Source organism: Babylonia areolata, chromosome 6 (genome assembly GCF_041734735.1).
Source record: "Babylonia areolata isolate BAREFJ2019XMU chromosome 6, ASM4173473v1, whole genome shotgun sequence".
Taxonomy (NCBI): domain Eukaryota; kingdom Metazoa; phylum Mollusca; class Gastropoda; order Neogastropoda; family Buccinidae; genus Babylonia; species Babylonia areolata.
In genome coordinates, this window is record NC_134881.1 from 21,804,989 (window position 1) to 21,823,595 (window position 18,607).

General features: G+C 41.1%; 1 protein-coding gene across 1 annotated transcript in view; it reads right to left on the minus strand.

Annotated features, from left to right (window-relative positions):
- Window positions 1–1,381: 1,381 nt before the first annotated feature.
- LOC143283322 (WD repeat and coiled-coil-containing protein-like) overlaps window positions 1,382–18,607 on the minus strand; it is a 56,238-nt gene continuing 39,012 nt past the window's right edge. The window contains exons 6-16 of the mRNA XM_076589520.1: window positions 18,554–18,607; window positions 14,502–14,620; window positions 13,864–13,964; window positions 12,827–12,949; window positions 11,859–11,954; window positions 9,475–9,655; window positions 6,963–7,693; window positions 6,051–6,097; window positions 5,369–5,427; window positions 3,811–3,939; window positions 1,382–2,175 (exon numbers count right to left, since the gene is read on the minus strand). The exon at window positions 18,554–18,607 is cut by the window's right edge and continues 14 nt beyond it. Coding sequence (XP_076445635.1) covers window positions 2,021–2,175; window positions 3,811–3,939; window positions 5,369–5,427; window positions 6,051–6,097; window positions 6,963–7,693; window positions 9,475–9,655; window positions 11,859–11,954; window positions 12,827–12,949; window positions 13,864–13,964; window positions 14,502–14,620; window positions 18,554–18,607 — 1,795 coding nt within the window. The 3' untranslated portion in view covers window positions 1,382–2,020. The remainder of the gene's footprint in view (window positions 2,176–3,810; window positions 3,940–5,368; window positions 5,428–6,050; window positions 6,098–6,962; window positions 7,694–9,474; window positions 9,656–11,858; window positions 11,955–12,826; window positions 12,950–13,863; window positions 13,965–14,501; window positions 14,621–18,553) is intronic.

Genomic DNA, 18,607 nt, shown 5'->3' on the forward strand with positions numbered 1-18,607 from the left:
AGAGTTCATTCATGCTTCAATGTCCCTCCTGGAAAACAACAACAACAAAAAAAAAATCCCCCCCGGGCCCCCCAAAAAACCCCAACCCCACCATGCCGTGTAAGGTTAGTGAGAAATCCTTCAGTAAAACTCAATACCTGCACAGTGTGAAATCTCAGTATGCACACAAAATCAGTGCAGATGCTCCATTGTGAAAGGAACAATGTTAATATTCCCTGCCTGACAAATATATACCATATCTACTAACACAGAAAAAATGCCTTGTCAGGTTTAAGGGCTCAACACATAGAATGAAAAAAACTGGTGATAAATGTTCTTTGTGGTTTAAAAATGCAGAGTCAATAATTATGTACAATTTACAAGTCACATACACGCATGTGCACAAACACACACAAGCGTGCGCACACACACACAAACGCACATATACTTTGTTTCAGAAGAACCACACTGTTAAAAGAGAAATTAACAAAAGTTTTCTCAGTAAAACAGCTGTATAAAAATATAAAAGCCAGGAATGAACACATGAAATTCATGAACATACGACAATAAAACAATTATTTTAATGTGATCACTTGCTACAAAGTACTGGCAGAGCATAATCTGAATAAAGTTACGAACAGAAATTAAAACTATCAGTACTGGACCAAGTCTTTCCTTTCCTTCTTGAAAAGCAGTGGAATTCTTAACCATTAAAAGTGATACACTATATTCAGTCTCAAGCTGTAAGTGACAAATGATTGATACACTGTATTCAGTCTCAAGCTGTAAGTGACAAATGATTGATACACTGTATTCAGTCTCAAGCTGTAAGTAACAAATGATTGAGCCTTCTTTTCTCTTTTTTATATTTATAACCCCTTGACTGCTGTAGTTAAAAAAAAGAAAAAAAAAGCTTGTCAGTAAAGGACTGTCACCTCGCTGAGATAAAAACTGAATTAGATTACAGGTCAGGATATCATTCACCATTCTTTATTTGGACTTTTCCTCTTTCCATTGCAATGCTTCTGTCCACAGCAAAGTCAATGACACCATGGATAAGTACACGAAAGGTGGTGAAACAAACCTCCATTTCACAACTGCATGCATTACAGGTGATCTTTCAATTTGACAAATGTTTGACCATACTGGGTTAAATCAAAGTTCTTCCAGCCTGAAATATTTTCTTTCTGAAACTGTCATGTTCCATCTCTGCCAGTCAAAGCCAAACAGAAAATCTTTACCTTTCAGAAACACTCGTATTCATGATTTTTGGTCACATTTGGCCACCTTGTTTCTCCACAGTTAACCCTTACTCAAATTTTTGGTGTCATATACTGTACCATGTCAAACTGATGCAAACTAGGCCTATGGTTTGCTCTGTTTGGCCAAATTTCGCTACTCAAATTTTTATGCACACACACACACACACTCTCTCTCCCTCATTGATCAGTTATTTTCTTAACAGAGATTCAGACACTACATTACACACACACACACACACACACAAGCACATGACCAGATCTTGCAGATGAAGCACAAAGCAACAAGCCATCTTTCATGTCAACATCACAACCAACAATCAACCATCTGTTTAAGCATACAGATGCTGATTCTCAAATTTCAGGAATGGGTCTGCTCACTGCTTATGAAGTAAAAAAGGACTCTTCCTGAAAAAAAAAAGAACCAACAAAAAAATCCCCAAACATCTAAATCACTATGAACTTTAACAAAAACCAAAAGAATTTCAAAACGTCCAACAACAAGTATTAAAATATAAACAAATTTCCACTGACAGCAGCTCGTAGTGTGGTTATAAAAACAAAAAGAAACAGGCCACCCAGTTTGTGCCAGCATTAACAGTATGGTGGAGTTTAAACGACCAACTGGCTTAGTGCTGGAGTGACGGTGTTTTATACTTTTTATGATACCCCAAACCTTCCCCCCACCACTGCCCCCACCCCAACCCTTACAAAAATGGGTCATCAGTGGGGGAAAAGAAACGGGGAAAATCTGTCATCCCGAGTACATGAGTTTATCTTAATCAACAGGGTGAGTCCCTCTTGCTGTTGGAGCGGGATCTGAGCCCCGGTGGAGAGAAGGCGATGGGTATGCCAGTGACCTGCAGCTGGCTGCTGGGAGAGAACCTCATGGGAATATAGCCGTCGATGTTGGCACCCAGGACCAATGGCTCCCCGTCTGGAACATCACATATGGCTTTTGTCAAACTACATTTACTGATTTATGGATTCCAGGTATGACAATTCTTCAAAGGAAATTTTCTACCTAAAATTACGTTTAAGTAACATACTTACTGTGACCCACAAGTGCAGACTCCGGCAGGGGTCTGACATTCCTGTCCTGTGCAAACTACTTTCCGCCTATGCAGAGAAAATGAAAGTAGCTACGGCCGATAACCTCCCGGAAGAAGGTAACCTCTCCTTTGTCCCCATGACTAGTGCCCTCTTTTTCTGGCAGCCATCATGACTCCTGTTCCTGTGCTCTTCATACGCTTAAGTTTTTTTGCGTATTTTCTGTCTGTCTGTCGTTTCTCTGGCGTTCTTGTGTTTTGTTGAATTATGTCTTCAACCAGGTCACATAATTATATAGCTCGATCGGGCGATTGCGCTAAAATTAAGGCGCGATCGCAATCAATTCGCTGACACTCTGGGCCCTCTACTTCTGGCCCTCTCAACAACGCCAACCCGCCGCCTCCTCCACTTCCTCCACTCCCTCCGGTCGACTCCAGACCTCTATAATTGATAATAATTACATATACTTTTATAGCACCATCTGGCACATCAGGTATGGCCATCAAACTACTGCTATTGTTGATTTGGATTCCAGACATGAAATTCTTGAAACTGCTATTATTGATAATAATTATGTATACTTCTATAGCACCATCTGTAATGTCCAAACTACTGTTACTGATAATAATTATGGATGCTTCTATAACACCATCTGGAATATTAGGTATGGCGCTCATCAAGCTACTATTAATGTTGATTTGGATTCCAGGTATGACAATTCTTCAAAACTACTGTTCTTGTTAATGTGGATAATTCTATAGCACTAAGAACTAACTAGACTTAGTCTTAGTGAACTAACTTCAGCAGTATTTCTGGAAGTGCATTATGACGTTCGTACATATGCGTAAACCTTGAGGAAAGTGAACTAACTTCAGCAGTATTTCTGGAAGTGCATTATGTACATGCACTTCAGAAATACTGCTGAAGTTAGTTCACTTTCCTCAAGGTTTATGCATATGTACAAACGTCAAAACTGTTTCAATACAACAAAGTTTGATGACCAGAATGATGCTCTGGCACAGGGCTCAGTGAGTTAACTCTTTCACTGCCACAGATGACTATAGTTGACTAGACAGTGTAACGCTATTGGCAACTTTAGTTGACTAGATAGTGCAACGCCATTGGTGACTTTTGTTGACATTGATGGGTCATGTCGATAAGACCATTTTTCTCATTGTAACAAAGGTTGACAGCTGCAGCCAGTTTCCCCACTGATAGAACAATGACTACCCTTTACCCCCTGACGGAGTTTGAAGTGAACAAGTCTATTGTGTTGTTTTGACATGAACCGAAGTCCATGACCGAGAGTGTCATTTCTAAAATATTTGACGCTTGGGCGTGTTTTTCACACAGAAACATGGCGGTGAAAGAGTTAATGATGTGTCAATATTATTACCATACTTTTCAATGACAAACCAAAGCAAAAAAAAACAAAAAAAAAAAACCCCCCCCAAAAAACAACCAAAAGCAAACACACACACGCACACACACACAAGTGAACCACAGTGGCAGTCGTTCTCACCCAGTATAAGCTCCACGGTCAGCAGACCGAAGGCCTGTTTGACCGGGTCCAGCTGCAGTCGGCCATTGTCCAGCAGAAACTTGCGACTGACCCGCTTTCCCCCCACCACACACTGGATGGTCACTGCCTCTGTCATTGTCACATCATGGAACATATCACATCACACGGAATACATCTCATGGAACACAAGACACAATGAATCAGGTCTGTTGGATCAGCAACGAACACATCTCATGAACACATCCCATCACATGGAATACATCTCATGGAACACAAAACACAATGAATCAGGTCTGTTGGGTCAGCAACGAAAAGACTGGTTTTTTTCCATCCCTTGCATTGAAGTTTATATTTCTTATAAGCAACATCATCAACATCATTATCAGTATTTTGTACAGTTCATACATATCGCTGTAAATGAAGTACACCATTAACATAATAAGCTATTGCAGAGTACTACAGCGACAAATAGTTTGGAAGGGTGTTTCTACTTTGTACATAATAAACAAATAAATGAATAGACTAAAATTATATAGTTAAGGTTCATACAGGTTTTCAAAGTTCAAAAAAATTTGAAAAAAAAAGAAAGAAAAAAAAAGAATGAAAAAGAAATTCCTTTTTTCAGTTCAATTGTTAAAAGTCCTTATAGAGTAACACTGCTTTGGAAAAGTTTTTAAGCTGGTTCTCTGTACCATTGAAACAAAACATTGTAACTCATTTCTGTTAGAGATACAGTACAACAGTGGAATTTGCAACCTAATTATATATTTTAAGACAAAATAATTTTTTTTTTTTTTAAAAGAAAGATTTTTCTCAATCAAAATCATGGTCCTCATCAATAAAGCAGTTTTGCTTTTATTCATTACGTTTTTCATTATTGTGATAAGACAGCAAATGTATGAAAAAAAGATTTTCGAGAGGAGACAATGTGCTGTGTGTTCAGGATCCCTTTGAGTCAGCACATATGAGTTTGGGTGATGGTCTGATCAACAGCACCACTGATACTGCTCTTTCACACAGATGACGATGATGTGCTTTTGTGTCCACAGGATATTCTGATTTTAAGTCTGCATGTGGTCACTTGTTTATCCCCAAGGCACACACAAACACACACACATAGATAGATAAATAGATATAGATATGCAAAGATATATAGACATATATCTTTACAGATAGGTAGATAGATACATAGAGAGGGAGAGAGAAAGAAATAGAGAGACAGAGAGATTGATACACCCACACCCAGCCAAATATATGTGTGTAAAAATATGTGTGTGCATTTTTACCCTGCCATGGAAGTAGCCATACTCAATTTTTGGAGGTGTGCGAGCTGGGTATGTTCTTGTTTCCATAATCCACCAAATGCTGATAATGATCACAATATTTTTAACATGGGTATTACATTTTCTGTATGTGTGTATACATGAAGAGGTTCAGGCACTTGCAGGTCTGCAAATATAGAAAATCAGAAAAATCTGTACACTTTACCCACCAGCCACATGCAAGATTCAAACCCAGGACCTATGATTGAAAGGTAAAACAAAGAAAGACAGCATACCTGGTTCGGTGACAGACTGGTAGCGGACAGGAAACACACAGGTCGAGTCTTCTACCAAACTGAAAGAAAAAAACAAAACAAAATAACAAGTCACAAAATCTAATTAAATCTCAAGCCATGTCATAAAAATTATGTTAATTAAGAAGTACACACTCTTATCTATGTGTATGAGCACACATTCATACACATAATTCTTTCTTTCTTTTTTTTTTGTTTTTTTTCAGCATTCATGGGCTTCAACTCCAACACCCACTTGTATAGATATGCAAGTAGGCTTTTATGTGTATGACCATTTTAAACCCAGCCATGTATGCAGCCATACTCCTAATGAGACAAATCAAAAGTAAGAAAGTCTGATTTGTTAGAAATTGCAGGTTTTTGGCTAAAGACGCTGTAGTAAATTTCATCATTTTTAATTCTTCATTCTTTGTTATATTTATAACCAAACTCAGCTTTATCACTCATTGTCTTCATTTCAAAATGCCAGCACACAACTGAAGTGAGACTGGAGCCCATTCGGGCAATACAAATTCTCTCCATGATGTCTTCTATTAATCTGGGTCACAGGAAAACTCTCAAGCCATTTGTCCATCACACCAGACACTGTCAGTCACACACACACACACACACACACACACAATTCAGTCAGTCAGCAGACAACAGAATGATACAGATAACTCACGCTGATAAATCAGCCAGCCTTTTCTGAAGTGCATCAATCTGGTCTCTCTGAAAAGCAATATGGAATCTTTGTAAAAAAACAAACACCCACAACAAAACAACCCCACCCAAAAAAACAATTGTTTTAATAACTTAAATCTGATTCTTCAACATACCTATGTGTGCAAATACAGAACAAGCATACTTACATACACTACTGCTAAACATACTATACATGTATTTCAAAGAGGCACTGAAGCATGCAGGCTGATCCATGTACACAGCACTGCATCTGCTTTTAAAAAGTAAAAAAATGGGGGTGGGGTGTGGGGGGGAGGGGGTGGAGATTGGGGGATGGGAGGGCGTGGAAGTGGTGAGTAGATGCCTGACCCACACAAACATTAGTTTTTACAACGGCTATAAGCTGTTTCTGTTGTCAAATTAATGACTCCCCTTCTTTTCGAAGTCAATCAATCAATTTTGCTTAAATGTACTTTCAACCTGCATGTTTCAAATGTTCATTTCTGATTCCGCTCTTCACCTGTCCTCTATCCTGCAATTCAACTTTCTACTCTCCCCACCTGCTTTGAACTGTTTCATTTATTCATTTATTTCTTCTTTTACCTATTTATTCATTTTAAATGCATTTATCTGTACATTATCATTTTTTTATCATCATCATCATTTTTAGTATCATTATCATTACTGTTGTTATCATCATCATTATTACTGATATTAGTATTAGTATTATTTATATTATATTATAATTAATATTGTTTGTATCATTCTTCTTCTTATCATATTATTTCAATGATGACATCAAGATGTGAAAATTAATACTTCAATTCATTAGATGCCCACAGACACCAGTGCATGTGACAGGACATCAAACACAATTCCTTCCCCTCTCCTGACAAGCAGTGACCCCTTTTACCTGTGTCTGTATCTGTTTCTCCAAAACCTCGTAGTTGCTGTCGCTGCTGTTGAAGCTGCTGCAGATTGAGGACCCGTCCCCTCCCCTGTCGGCGGCAGACAGCACGGGGCAGGACGCGCTCACCATCGCCGGGGGTCCGCGAGATCTGTCCCTGTCCAGCTCCTCCTCTGGCAGAAAGAACTTGGGTGTCGTTTTGTCGGAACATACGTGTCCGTTAGCCACCTGTGCAGCTCTCTCCTCTCCCTCCTTTCCCTGGCTGTGAGACACACCAGTGTTACTCCCTACACCGCTGTCCCCTGCATCGTTCCAGTTCATCTCGTACTTCTTTGCGAGTACTGCATTGTCAAACTTTGGGGGTGCCGCTTGGGAAAAGTCAGCTCTCTCCGTCTCCAGAACCTGTGGAGCGGAGGAGGGCACAGGCTTTCCTGAAGCGTCCACTTCCATGACAACACTGCGCCGAGAACTGTCTGTGATATCCTCCACGAGTCTGGATCCTGAGTTTCTGGAACTGGTTGTGGTTAGTGATAGTTTGATTGCAGAGCTCTCCTTGCTTTCTTCCTGGTGCAAGCGTGGCGACTGATTGGATTGCTCCCCTTTGGAGCTGAGGAGCTTGGAGTCACTGACCCTCTTGACTTGGGAGTCGTGCTGGATCTCAGACTTGGTGACAGAGGATGAGGAGGATGTCTTCATGGTGGTCCTCACAAGGCCGTTTTGAAGCTGCCTGGCTTTTTCTGCACAGACCACATTTGTATCAATGCAGCATACTTGTGGAGTTGAAGATTCAGAAAGCAAAGGAAATGAATAACTTAAAGTGTTTTAATTAATCAAGCCAAGCCTGGATCTCTCGGCTTACATCAGGGATTGACATAAGCTTACAATTGGGCCAACAGCAAAGTGAGAGCTGTATGGTCAATGGTTTCTCCACTGCAATGAGAATTCATTTATAGCTAGTCTTTTGTGAAGGACTATGACTCTCAAACTTGGAGGCAAGATTGCACTGGTTCTTAGTGCTGCAGCCTTGGGGGCTAGTTGGCCTTTGGGGACCATCATCAACAACAAGTGTCCTAAAACCCTCTTGGCCGAGAGTGGGGATGTTCTTTGGGCAAGACATTCTCCACTATAATCAAAGTCCAACCCAGATAGTCACGACAACAGCTGCCTCCACTACTGTTCTGACGGTCTTAGTTGGATAAGACAGATTATCATACATATATACATAAAAAAAAGCAAAAAAAACATACAAAGCCCTAAGATCTCTGCTTACTTTTGTAAGCCTTTGGGGCACAACATTATTGCTGACTGCAAGGTGCTCCAGATTATAAGGTGAACTGACAGGCTGATCGCTGTTGCTCCCACAGCCGTGTTTGCAGCTTTAGAAAGCATCAGTGCTTGAGGCTCTGCCTAACATCATCAGAAGAACTCTCTTCACATGTTGAAGAGATTTCCACCATTCTAAAGTGCACAAAAAAGCAGAGCTTCAAATTCATGCCACACAGATCACCATGGATAGAATCATTACAAAGTTTACACCATAGAAAAAAACAAAACGAAAAATGACCACTTCCAACTGGGGACAAGCTACAACCAACTCAGTAGCGGGGCCACCATCCCCAACCCGGTGGGTCCCTAGGTAGCAGATAGGGTGATGGCTCTCAGATATGAGGGTCAGCTTTGATATTTGCAGCCCCAGACCAACTGGTGGTGTTCCTTTCATGATGGGTCAGGGCAACAGGTGGCACTCTTGCACTCACTGAAATACCCCATGTGTCCTATAACCACCAGTTCATCGTGTGGTCAAGAGGTGCGCTATCCGTGGTGGGAACCTTAGAAGAACAATCCCCACATATGCTCACAGGGCTGGCCTTTGGACAATTAGCTAAAAGCGAGATAACCCTGACAGAAACTTCAGGTACTGAAGATGGAAGTAAGGGGTCACATAGTGTATTCTAACAAACCACAACACCAAGCATCATCACCAATGACTATGTCAAACAGCCACAATGGTGTACTCTAACAAACCACAACACCACCCATCATCACCAATGACAATGTTAGACAGCCACAATGGTGTACTCTAACAAACCACAACACCAAGCATCATCACCAATGACTATGTCAAACAGCCACAATGGTGTACTCTAACAAACCACAACACCACCCATCATCACCAATGACAATGTTAGACAGCCACAATGGTGTACTCTAACAAACCATAACACCACGCATCATCACCAATGACAATGTTAGACAGCCACAATGGTGTACTCTAACAAACCACAACACCACGCATCATCACCAATGACTATGTCAGACAGCCACAATGGCACACCCTAACAAACCACAACACCACGCATCACCACCAATGACAATGTTAGACAGCCATAATAGCCTACTCTAACAAACCACAACACCACGCATCATCACCAATGACAATGTCAGACAGCCACAAAAACAAACAACTTCTTCCAACACGCATGTAGATAATCAATCCAACAGTCAATGGGCCAGGTACCTGGTATGGTAGGAAAGAAGGCCAGAGACAGAGAGAAGAGAGCGGTGTTGTTGGTGGAGGGAAAAGCAGCGTAAGCAGCGTCTGTCTTCCCCACCAGCACCACCACCCCCTGACCACCACCGGCTGACTGTGAGGCATGCAGGCTACACAGACCTTTAGGGCGCTCGTCCTTCTCCAGTGTCTGTAATGATGATAATAAAAATGATGATGATGATGATGATGATGAAGCCTCAGAATCTCTCCTCCAGTGTTTGTAATGATGATAATGACAATAACAATAATAATAATAGTAAAATAATTATAGAGACAATGGCGATGATGATGATGATGATGATGATGATGATGATACCAGTATCTATGATGAACAAAAAAACTATAAAAGGAAAAACCCAGTATGGATGATGATTGATGCTGAGGCTACAGAGTTTGTACTTCTTCAGTGTAAGCAAAATAATAATGATAATAACAATAATAATGTTAACAACAATAATAATTTGTATTTGTATTTGCATTTCTTTTTATCACAACAGATTTCTCTGTGTGAAATTCAGGCTGCTCTCTACAGGGAGAGCACGTCGCTACACTACAACCCCACCCTTTTTTTTTTTTTTTTCCTGCATGCAGTTTTGTTTTTCCTATCGAAGTGGATTTTTCTACAGAATTTTGCCAGGAACCACCCTTTTGTTGCCATGGGTTCTTTTATGTGCACTAAGTGCATACTGCACACGGGACCTCAGTTTATTGTCTTGTCCGAATGACTAGCGTCAAGACCACCACTCAAGGTCTAGTGGAGGGGGAGAAAATATCAGCAGCTGAGCCGTGATTCAAACCAGTGTGCTCAGATTCTCTCGCTTCCTAGGTGGATGCATTACCTCTAGGCCATCACTCCACATAATAATAATAATTATCATCATCATATTATTAATAATAAAAACAATAATAATAATAATAACAACAACAACAATAATAATAACAACAAAAATGATGATGTTGATGACAATGATAAAGTTAACAACATATAATACTAATACAAAAACAGACAACAAATATAAGAATACTACTGCTAACAATAAATACATAATAATTGATGGTGAAAACTCTCCATGTAACGGGTTATCAACATCTCCCATGAAACATAACAAATGCAACAGCATGTAATGCCATACAACAGCACATGATAATATATAAGAAAGAAAAAAAAATCTTCATCATGACAACAGTATGCACATAATGATACACACCTATGCAGAAAATGCATTTTCCATGTTGTCAATCAAGCTAAAACACACCATCCCAACATTCTCACCCTTGCAGTCACTCTACATAGCTACCGAGCCTAAAAACTCGACAACACCCACCCTACCTGCCCAGCCTCAGAACTCAACACCCACCCTACCTATCCAGCCTCAGATCTCAACACCCACCCTACCCACCCAGCCTCAAATCTCAACACCCACCCTACCCACCCAGCCTCAAATCTCAACACCCACCCTACCCACCCAGCCTCGAATCTCAACACCCACCCAGCCTCAAATCTCAACACCCACCCTACCTACCCAGCCTCAGAACTCACCAACACCCACCCTACCCACCCAGTCTCAAAACTCACCAACACCCACCCTACTCACCCAGCCTCAAACTCATCAACACCCACCCTACCCACCCAGCCTCCAAACTCATCAACACCCACCCTACCCACCTAGCCTCAGAACTTTGAACTCACCTCACACCCCCTACCCACCCAGCCTCCAACTCATCAACACCCCTACCACTAGCCTCAGAACTTTGAACTCACCAACACCCACCCTACCCACCCAGCCTCCAAACTCACCAACACCCATCTTACCCACCCAGTCTCAAAACTCAACACCCACCCTGCCCACCCAGCCTAAAAAAAAACAATCATCAGTAAGTTGATGATGTTTGTGTGACATAAAGAACAGAATTTCATCCTACCAGTTCAACCTGCAAAGTTCAACTGCATCAAGGACTGACGACTGGGAGGATGCAGGTTCGAGCCCCATCAGAGATGGGTTTCTTCAGCCCTAGGCCAGTTCCTATTAAGAGCTGAGTGTGCTATGAACCACATAGCTGGGGGTCATCCACTTTGCAGATGCGACTTTGGAAGTGCTGCTCAAATCTCCTGACCAAAACTGCAGGCATCTGTGTCTCTAAGCCTGGATGACGCCCACAGGATTTTATCGTAAGAGTACAGCCTTGTCAAGCAGTCTCAAACCTAAATAGACCCCTGCCATAGCAGCACTGTCATTATGTCCATCATTATTCACTATCACCAAAATATAGTAAACTAAATGTCCAAAATTTTGCGGCACAAAAAAAAAACACAGGATGACAAAACAGAAACGAATGGAACTTCAACTTACTAGAGGTCCGGCAAACAGCAGCTGTCCATCGATCAGGGCGAAGACTTGAAGTGCACACTGTGCATTGCTACCCACCACCGCACACTGGCTCTCCACCTGCACCAACATTGATGACAATTCTGACTCCATAGGAAAGTGTTTGAATATAATGTTTTTAATTCCTGTAACAAGACAAATTACATCATCTCAAGAGGTGTCAATATTATCTGGAATTGGGGGAGATTAGGGGAGGTGTGTGTGTGGGGGAAGGTGTTGGTGTGGGGTGGTGTGGGGTGGGGGGGCGTGAGGGGAGTGGGGAGGGTGGAGGGCAGGATTTAGAGGAAAAGTCAGTATTACTTGCAAGTGGCGGAGGTCAAGGGAGATGGGAATGTGGAGATAGATATGGGAGAGTGGGAAGTTGTGGTAGTGGTGGTGGTGGGGGTCTGTCAATATACCTGGACGTTGAGGTCAGGGAAAGTGGGAGTGTGTGTGTGTGTGTGTGTGTGTGTGTGTGTGTGTGTGCTGTTATTATTACCTGGAAGTGGAGGAGGTGGGGGGAGGTGGGAGTGTGTGTGGAGGTGGGTGGGTGGGATGGGTGTGGAGGGGGTGGGTAGTAGTGTGTGTGGAGGTGGGCGTGCTGTCAGCACATTACCTGGAAGTGGAGGTAGAGGGAGGTGGGAGTGTGTGTGGAGGGGGTGGGTGGTAGTGTGTGTGGAGGTGGGCGTGCTGTCAGCACATTACCTGGAAGTGGATGAGGTGGGGGCAGGTGGGAGTGTGCGTGGAGGGGCGTGGGTGGGAGTGTGTGTGGCGGGGGTGGGTGTAAGTGTATGTGGATGGGGGCATGCTGTCAGCACACTACCTGGAAGTGGAGGAGGTGGAGGGAGGTGGGAGTGTGTGTGTGAGCGTGCTGTCAGCACACTACCCTAAAGTGGAGGAGGTGAAGGGAGGTGGGAGTGTGTGTGTGGAGGAGTGTGTGCTGTCAGCGTTACCTGAAAGTGGAGGAGGTCGGGGGAGAGGAGGTTAGGAACGGTGACACTGGTCAGCACCTGGGGGTCGTGGACGTCTGACCGGAACTGGACCATGCTCAGCATGGCCGCATCCTGCACCTCCCCCTGGTGTGCAGCACACGATAACATATGCACATGAACACTCACACATACACACACAGAAATGCACACACGCTCATGAACCCACACACATTTTCATGAATATGACCATATATACGCACATATGCATGATCACAATCACATGTGCATGCATATATACACATACACAGATAGACACTCACATGCATACACATGAACACACACATACGAACATACACACATTTACATGAAGAAACACACATGCATGAATTCTTAGTGTTTAGGAATAATTCATAAACAAAAAATCTGATTGCTTGTAATATTTTTTTTTTATCATAACAAAATCAAACATATACTACTTTATATCTTTTTCTTTTTATTTCACCTCACAATGCAAACAACCAGTATAAAAAGAAACAGGCTACTGCACAATAAAAGTGACTAACCAATAAAATGAAAGAAAAAAAAAATCTTGAAAAAAGGAAAGACAAAAAAAAAGAGGACAGAAACAAAGAGAAAAAAAATATACAAAAAAAAACTGAACGAAAGAAATGAAGAGGCAGATAAAAAAAGAAAGAAACAAACAAGAAAAAACATAAAAAAGAAACCAAAAAACAAAACAAAGAAAAAAAACCAAAAAAGAAAGTAAAAAAAAGATGACACAAACAAAAGAAAGAAAAGGAAACAAATCAAAGGAAAGAAAAGACCGAAAGAAAGAACCCCCCCCCCTTCCCCCCAAAAAAACCCAAAAAACAAACAAACCAAGAAGACAACAAGCACTGGGGTGGTTTGCATGAGTGAGCTTAGCAGCACTAAGTTTGCTTATCAGTAAGAATGTTCTTTACTCCACATTCGATTCCATATACGAGTGAACTTGCTTAACTCTAAGCAAACTTAGTGCTGCAAAGATCATCTCACACAACTCAGCCCAGGGCCCTAACCTTAGAGACAGGCTGCAGGTTCAGCAGACGATCCGTCACAGAGGGGGCACCAGAAGCACGGATGATGCCACCGTCACTCCCCCCCTCCATCCCTCCCATGCCTGGCAAACACAGCACAACAGCACTATCAAATCATAATGATATTAATAATCATAAATGCTGTTGTGTGTCAAATGATCGAAATAAGGACAAGCCTGGAGCTTCCTTTTTTTTTTGAGGAAGTGTCTGGGTTTGTTCCAATGTACCTTTTATTTACCTGTGTGATAGCTGAATAGGTAGCATAAGCAGCCTTCTTCTGATGTTGTGTACTTTGTGAATGGAGAGAGTTGCCACTCTTTACTACTTGTTAACAACAATAATCATAATCTACATTTGTATCATGTGCCATTTCTCTTTAAGAGCTTAGGGCGTTATACATGAAAGATTAAGTTACAAATCACACCAACCACCCATGGTGACAGTCTACAAAAAACACGAACCACTCATGACCACTCTCTCATTTTCCTCCACATGTGTGTTTTTGAGTGTCTGTGTATGTGTGTGCACATTCTTGCATGTGTACGGGTATGCATGAGAGCGTCTCTGCATGTGCACGTGATGTGTGCACTTAAGCATGCATGGACAGTGTCCCCCAGTACCTGGGACCTCCAGGAGATGCTGGTTGTTGTTGGCACACAGGAGGTCCAGAGGAAGGTCGGAGGCACACACCACACTGCTGTTGGAGGCTGGCACCACAGCAGTGATGTTCCCTGACACCCTGATAACACAACACAGCACAGTTTCAGTTTATCAAGGAGGCATCACTGCATTCAGACAAATCCATATACTCTACACCACATCTGATACGCAGTTGTGTTTGACCAGCAGCATAACCCAACATGCTTTGTGCAACAATAACAACCAACCACCACAATAAAGCACAACATGACACACTCATGCACAGGCTGACTGTTTCTATGGTTTCCAAAATGACATGTGCTATACAATAACAACCAATAATATAAAAACCAAAAGATTCAAAGAAATTTAATCATTCAGCTCCTTTTCGTAGTGTGGGAGATATAATAACATTTTGAATCAGAACTTCATTCCAACAATGTCAAATGAAACAAGCATAAAAAGACAAGCATAAAAACAAACTTGAAAAAAAAAAAAGTTCAATTGATACTGATCAAAAACAAACAAATCACAAACTTCAGCGTATCAACATGAATGTTCCAGATGTAAGGACAAGTTACACACCCTTTTCAAGTTTTATGGATCTCCTTCAATTGTGCTTTCTTCCCATATTTACTATTTCCAATTACATTATATTTCAAACATTCTTTTTTTAAAAAAAAAGAAAAAATAAACCCCTATAGTTTTCATATCACATTCCTTGCAAGTTTTGTAAACAATGTAAACTGATCAAGTGCTAATTCCAAACAAGCTCCCAAACATATCCAATATAAACATGAACAAGAAGAGACAAGCAAAAACGAGGACAGGGAGATTCCTAAGTTAAAGATCCCATAACCTTTCATGGCCCTATGGGGCAGTGAACTCATATCCACTGTATCTAGAGATTGCTTTTTTAAATATTTTTTTTAAACCTTCCCCAACCAAAGTCATGTACCCATTCACAACTGAGAGAAGCGAGGAAAATCAGAGTAAAGTGCCTTTCCCCAGGACACAACACCATGCTGATTGGGGCCTCAAAACTCTGGTCACTAGTGAACACTGGACCCTCAAAGCCCAAAGCCTGATTCTGCCACAGCACCCCACAGAGAGATTAATAACCAGGAAATATTGGATATAAACTGATACAAGAACTTACAAATAAAGGAAACCACCATATACAGCATGCCCATCTGACTCTCAGAGTCCCACATACTGATCACATTTTCCCCCACCTCTGCACTCTACATTGGCTCCCCATTGAAGCGAGAATCAAATAGAAAGTTGCATGTCTCAGCTATTTTGCTTTCCACTCCGCAGGACCTACATATCTTTCTGACCTTATCAGTGTTTACACTCCCACAAGAAATCTCCGCACTTCCTCTGACTGTTATCTTTTGAAATTTTCTCGTCAATATAAGAACCTTTGGTGAATGATCTTTCTTCTTTGCTGCTCTTCACGTCTGGAACAACCTTTCTCATCATATCCATGCATCTGATTCTATCTCTGCTTTTCACTCATCACAAAAATCTCATCTTTTCAAAACCTATCTATAAGGACTCTCAGCTTCCTTGTTCTCCAACACCACCCATGTCAGCTCACTTTGGATGTATGAAGAGTGGGAAAGGGAGAGTGGGGAGGTGGGGGGTGGGGGAGGGGTTTGAGAAAGAGTGGTCACGAATGATTTGTAACTTGTAATATTTTTCTTTCATGTAAAGCGCCCTGAGCCCTTAGAGAGAAAGGGTGCTATATAAATGCACATTATTATCATTATCATTATTATTATTATATGAGATGATCACACCATTCTCTACCAAACCCCCCTAACCAGCAGAAGCAGTTATCTGAAGCAGCAGGTGGCTTTATACTACTAAAACCAGTCAACTTGACGTTATGCTCAGTCAAAACGAGCCTGACCCATACATAAAATGTCTACTGCTTTGTACACGACACAATATTTTGATGATGAAACTGACAGATGACACTAATATCACATCAGACAAAAAATAACCAGTTTACTCATCATTAATTTCCAAAAAAAATTCATTGAGGAATCAGGAATGATGACTATTCACATCACACCATAAAAAAACATATGAAATGGATTTCAGTATTCTGCATTCATTGGCTGTAACTCCAATGATTACACATACCTCTGAGTCTGAGTGGGCTTTTATGTGTACAACCTTTTAAACCCTGCCATATAGGAATACTCCATTTTGGGGGTGTGCATGCTTGGTATGTTACGGTTTCCATAACCACAAATTGCATGCTCACAGGCATGCATGCATGCAAGTACTCATACACACACACAAAAGACACATGCGACAATTTGCAGTCTCACAGACACCCAGGCCCTACCCATACACACCCTGGCCCCACCTTCCACATACACACACATATAAATATATTCACACACACACACACACACCAAAATAATACCAAGAAATAATATTTACCCCAGCATCAGAGGGCAATATACATAATTCAGTCCATGGTTCAAACCACAGACACTGGGGTATCAAATTCGGGGTGCCGACAGAAGCCATAAACATAGCTCTACGACTCTCTCACACACTGCTTTCTATATACAGTCTAAGGAGCAGGTGTGGTTGGACTGGGGGTATCTGGAGGAGGTATCAATAACCAATCATTAGTCACTATACAGGCTGAACAGTCAGCCAGAAACAGAGTGGTGACTAACTACTTGAAACATGCGCCAAAGAAAAAAAGAGAGGTTCTGAATAGATTCAAAAACCAGTTAAGTGTTTGACTTATTTTCATAAGTGTTTGATTTTCAATCTGAAGGTCCCCGAGTATGATCCTAGTATACCTGGTGAATTAAGGGTGTTAAATTTTGTTTTAACTTATTCATTTATTTATTGTTTTGGTTCTCTAAGGTCAATCAGTATTATTATTATTATTTTTTTTATTATACCTTAAATTCATCTGCATGTATATAACCACGCAAAAGAGCAAACATGTATGATAAAAATCTTGTAGTCTAGTATTACTTGGAAAAAAAAAGAAAAAAAAAAGAGGAAGATACTCAGCATGTAGATCCCCCAAAACAGAACATGATTGTACGTATGACAGGGCTAAAATGAACACAGTCATTATATATATATATCCCACAAACAGAGAAAGAAAGAAAATGAAGAGATTTTCAATTTCAGTCAAAAAAGAAAAAACAACATCATCCTCATCATCATCATAAAAAGGACATAGTGTCATTACTTACAAAAGGAGGGAAATAACTACTTACTACATTATTTATTTACACACACACACACACACACACACATCACCAACACACACACCTTTACATTATAATAATACCCCCTATTTTCTCCCATTCTCAGAATCACCACATGCAGGTATTTAAACCAACAAATCAAAACTCCCACACATGCACATGCAACACTTCTCCCTCTTCACTGTGACCTAAGTGGTAATTTACTGGTACTTGTCTCTGGAGAAATGGAAGTAAATACTCACACACACCCACACTGTCACTCATCCCAAAATGTACAGTGTGTACTTTGCATGCAAACAGAACCACTTAAGTCACACACACACACAAAATAAAAACAACCACAATGCACACACAGTCCAAATCCTCTATCAAATCTTCTCTGTAAACGTATCTGTTCAAACTGTACTGCTCTTTATCATCAGTGGTAGTGTTTATCATTTTATATCACATTATGCAAAAAGACATTATCAAAAGTACAGTAAAACATTCTAGATATATGCATAATCTCTTCCCACTGATACAGTCTAATGTCAATGTGAAAAGAAAAAAGCATGGGAAAGGGCAGAATAATGACAAACGAGGAAGTAACAATGGCAGAAAAAAAAGAGGAAAAAGAGAGCGGAAAAAGATTAAAGACAAAAGACAGACATAAATGCAACAACACATACAAACAGATAGACGTAAATGCCACAGTGGGGGATGGGGGGGGGGGGAGGGGGGGGGAGAGTAAAAATACGACAGGTGTATGTGTGAGTGAACTGGTAAAACAACCTCACCCTGGCAGTCTCCAAGCTGTTGTAACAAAGTCATTAATGTTGGCTTCAATGTCG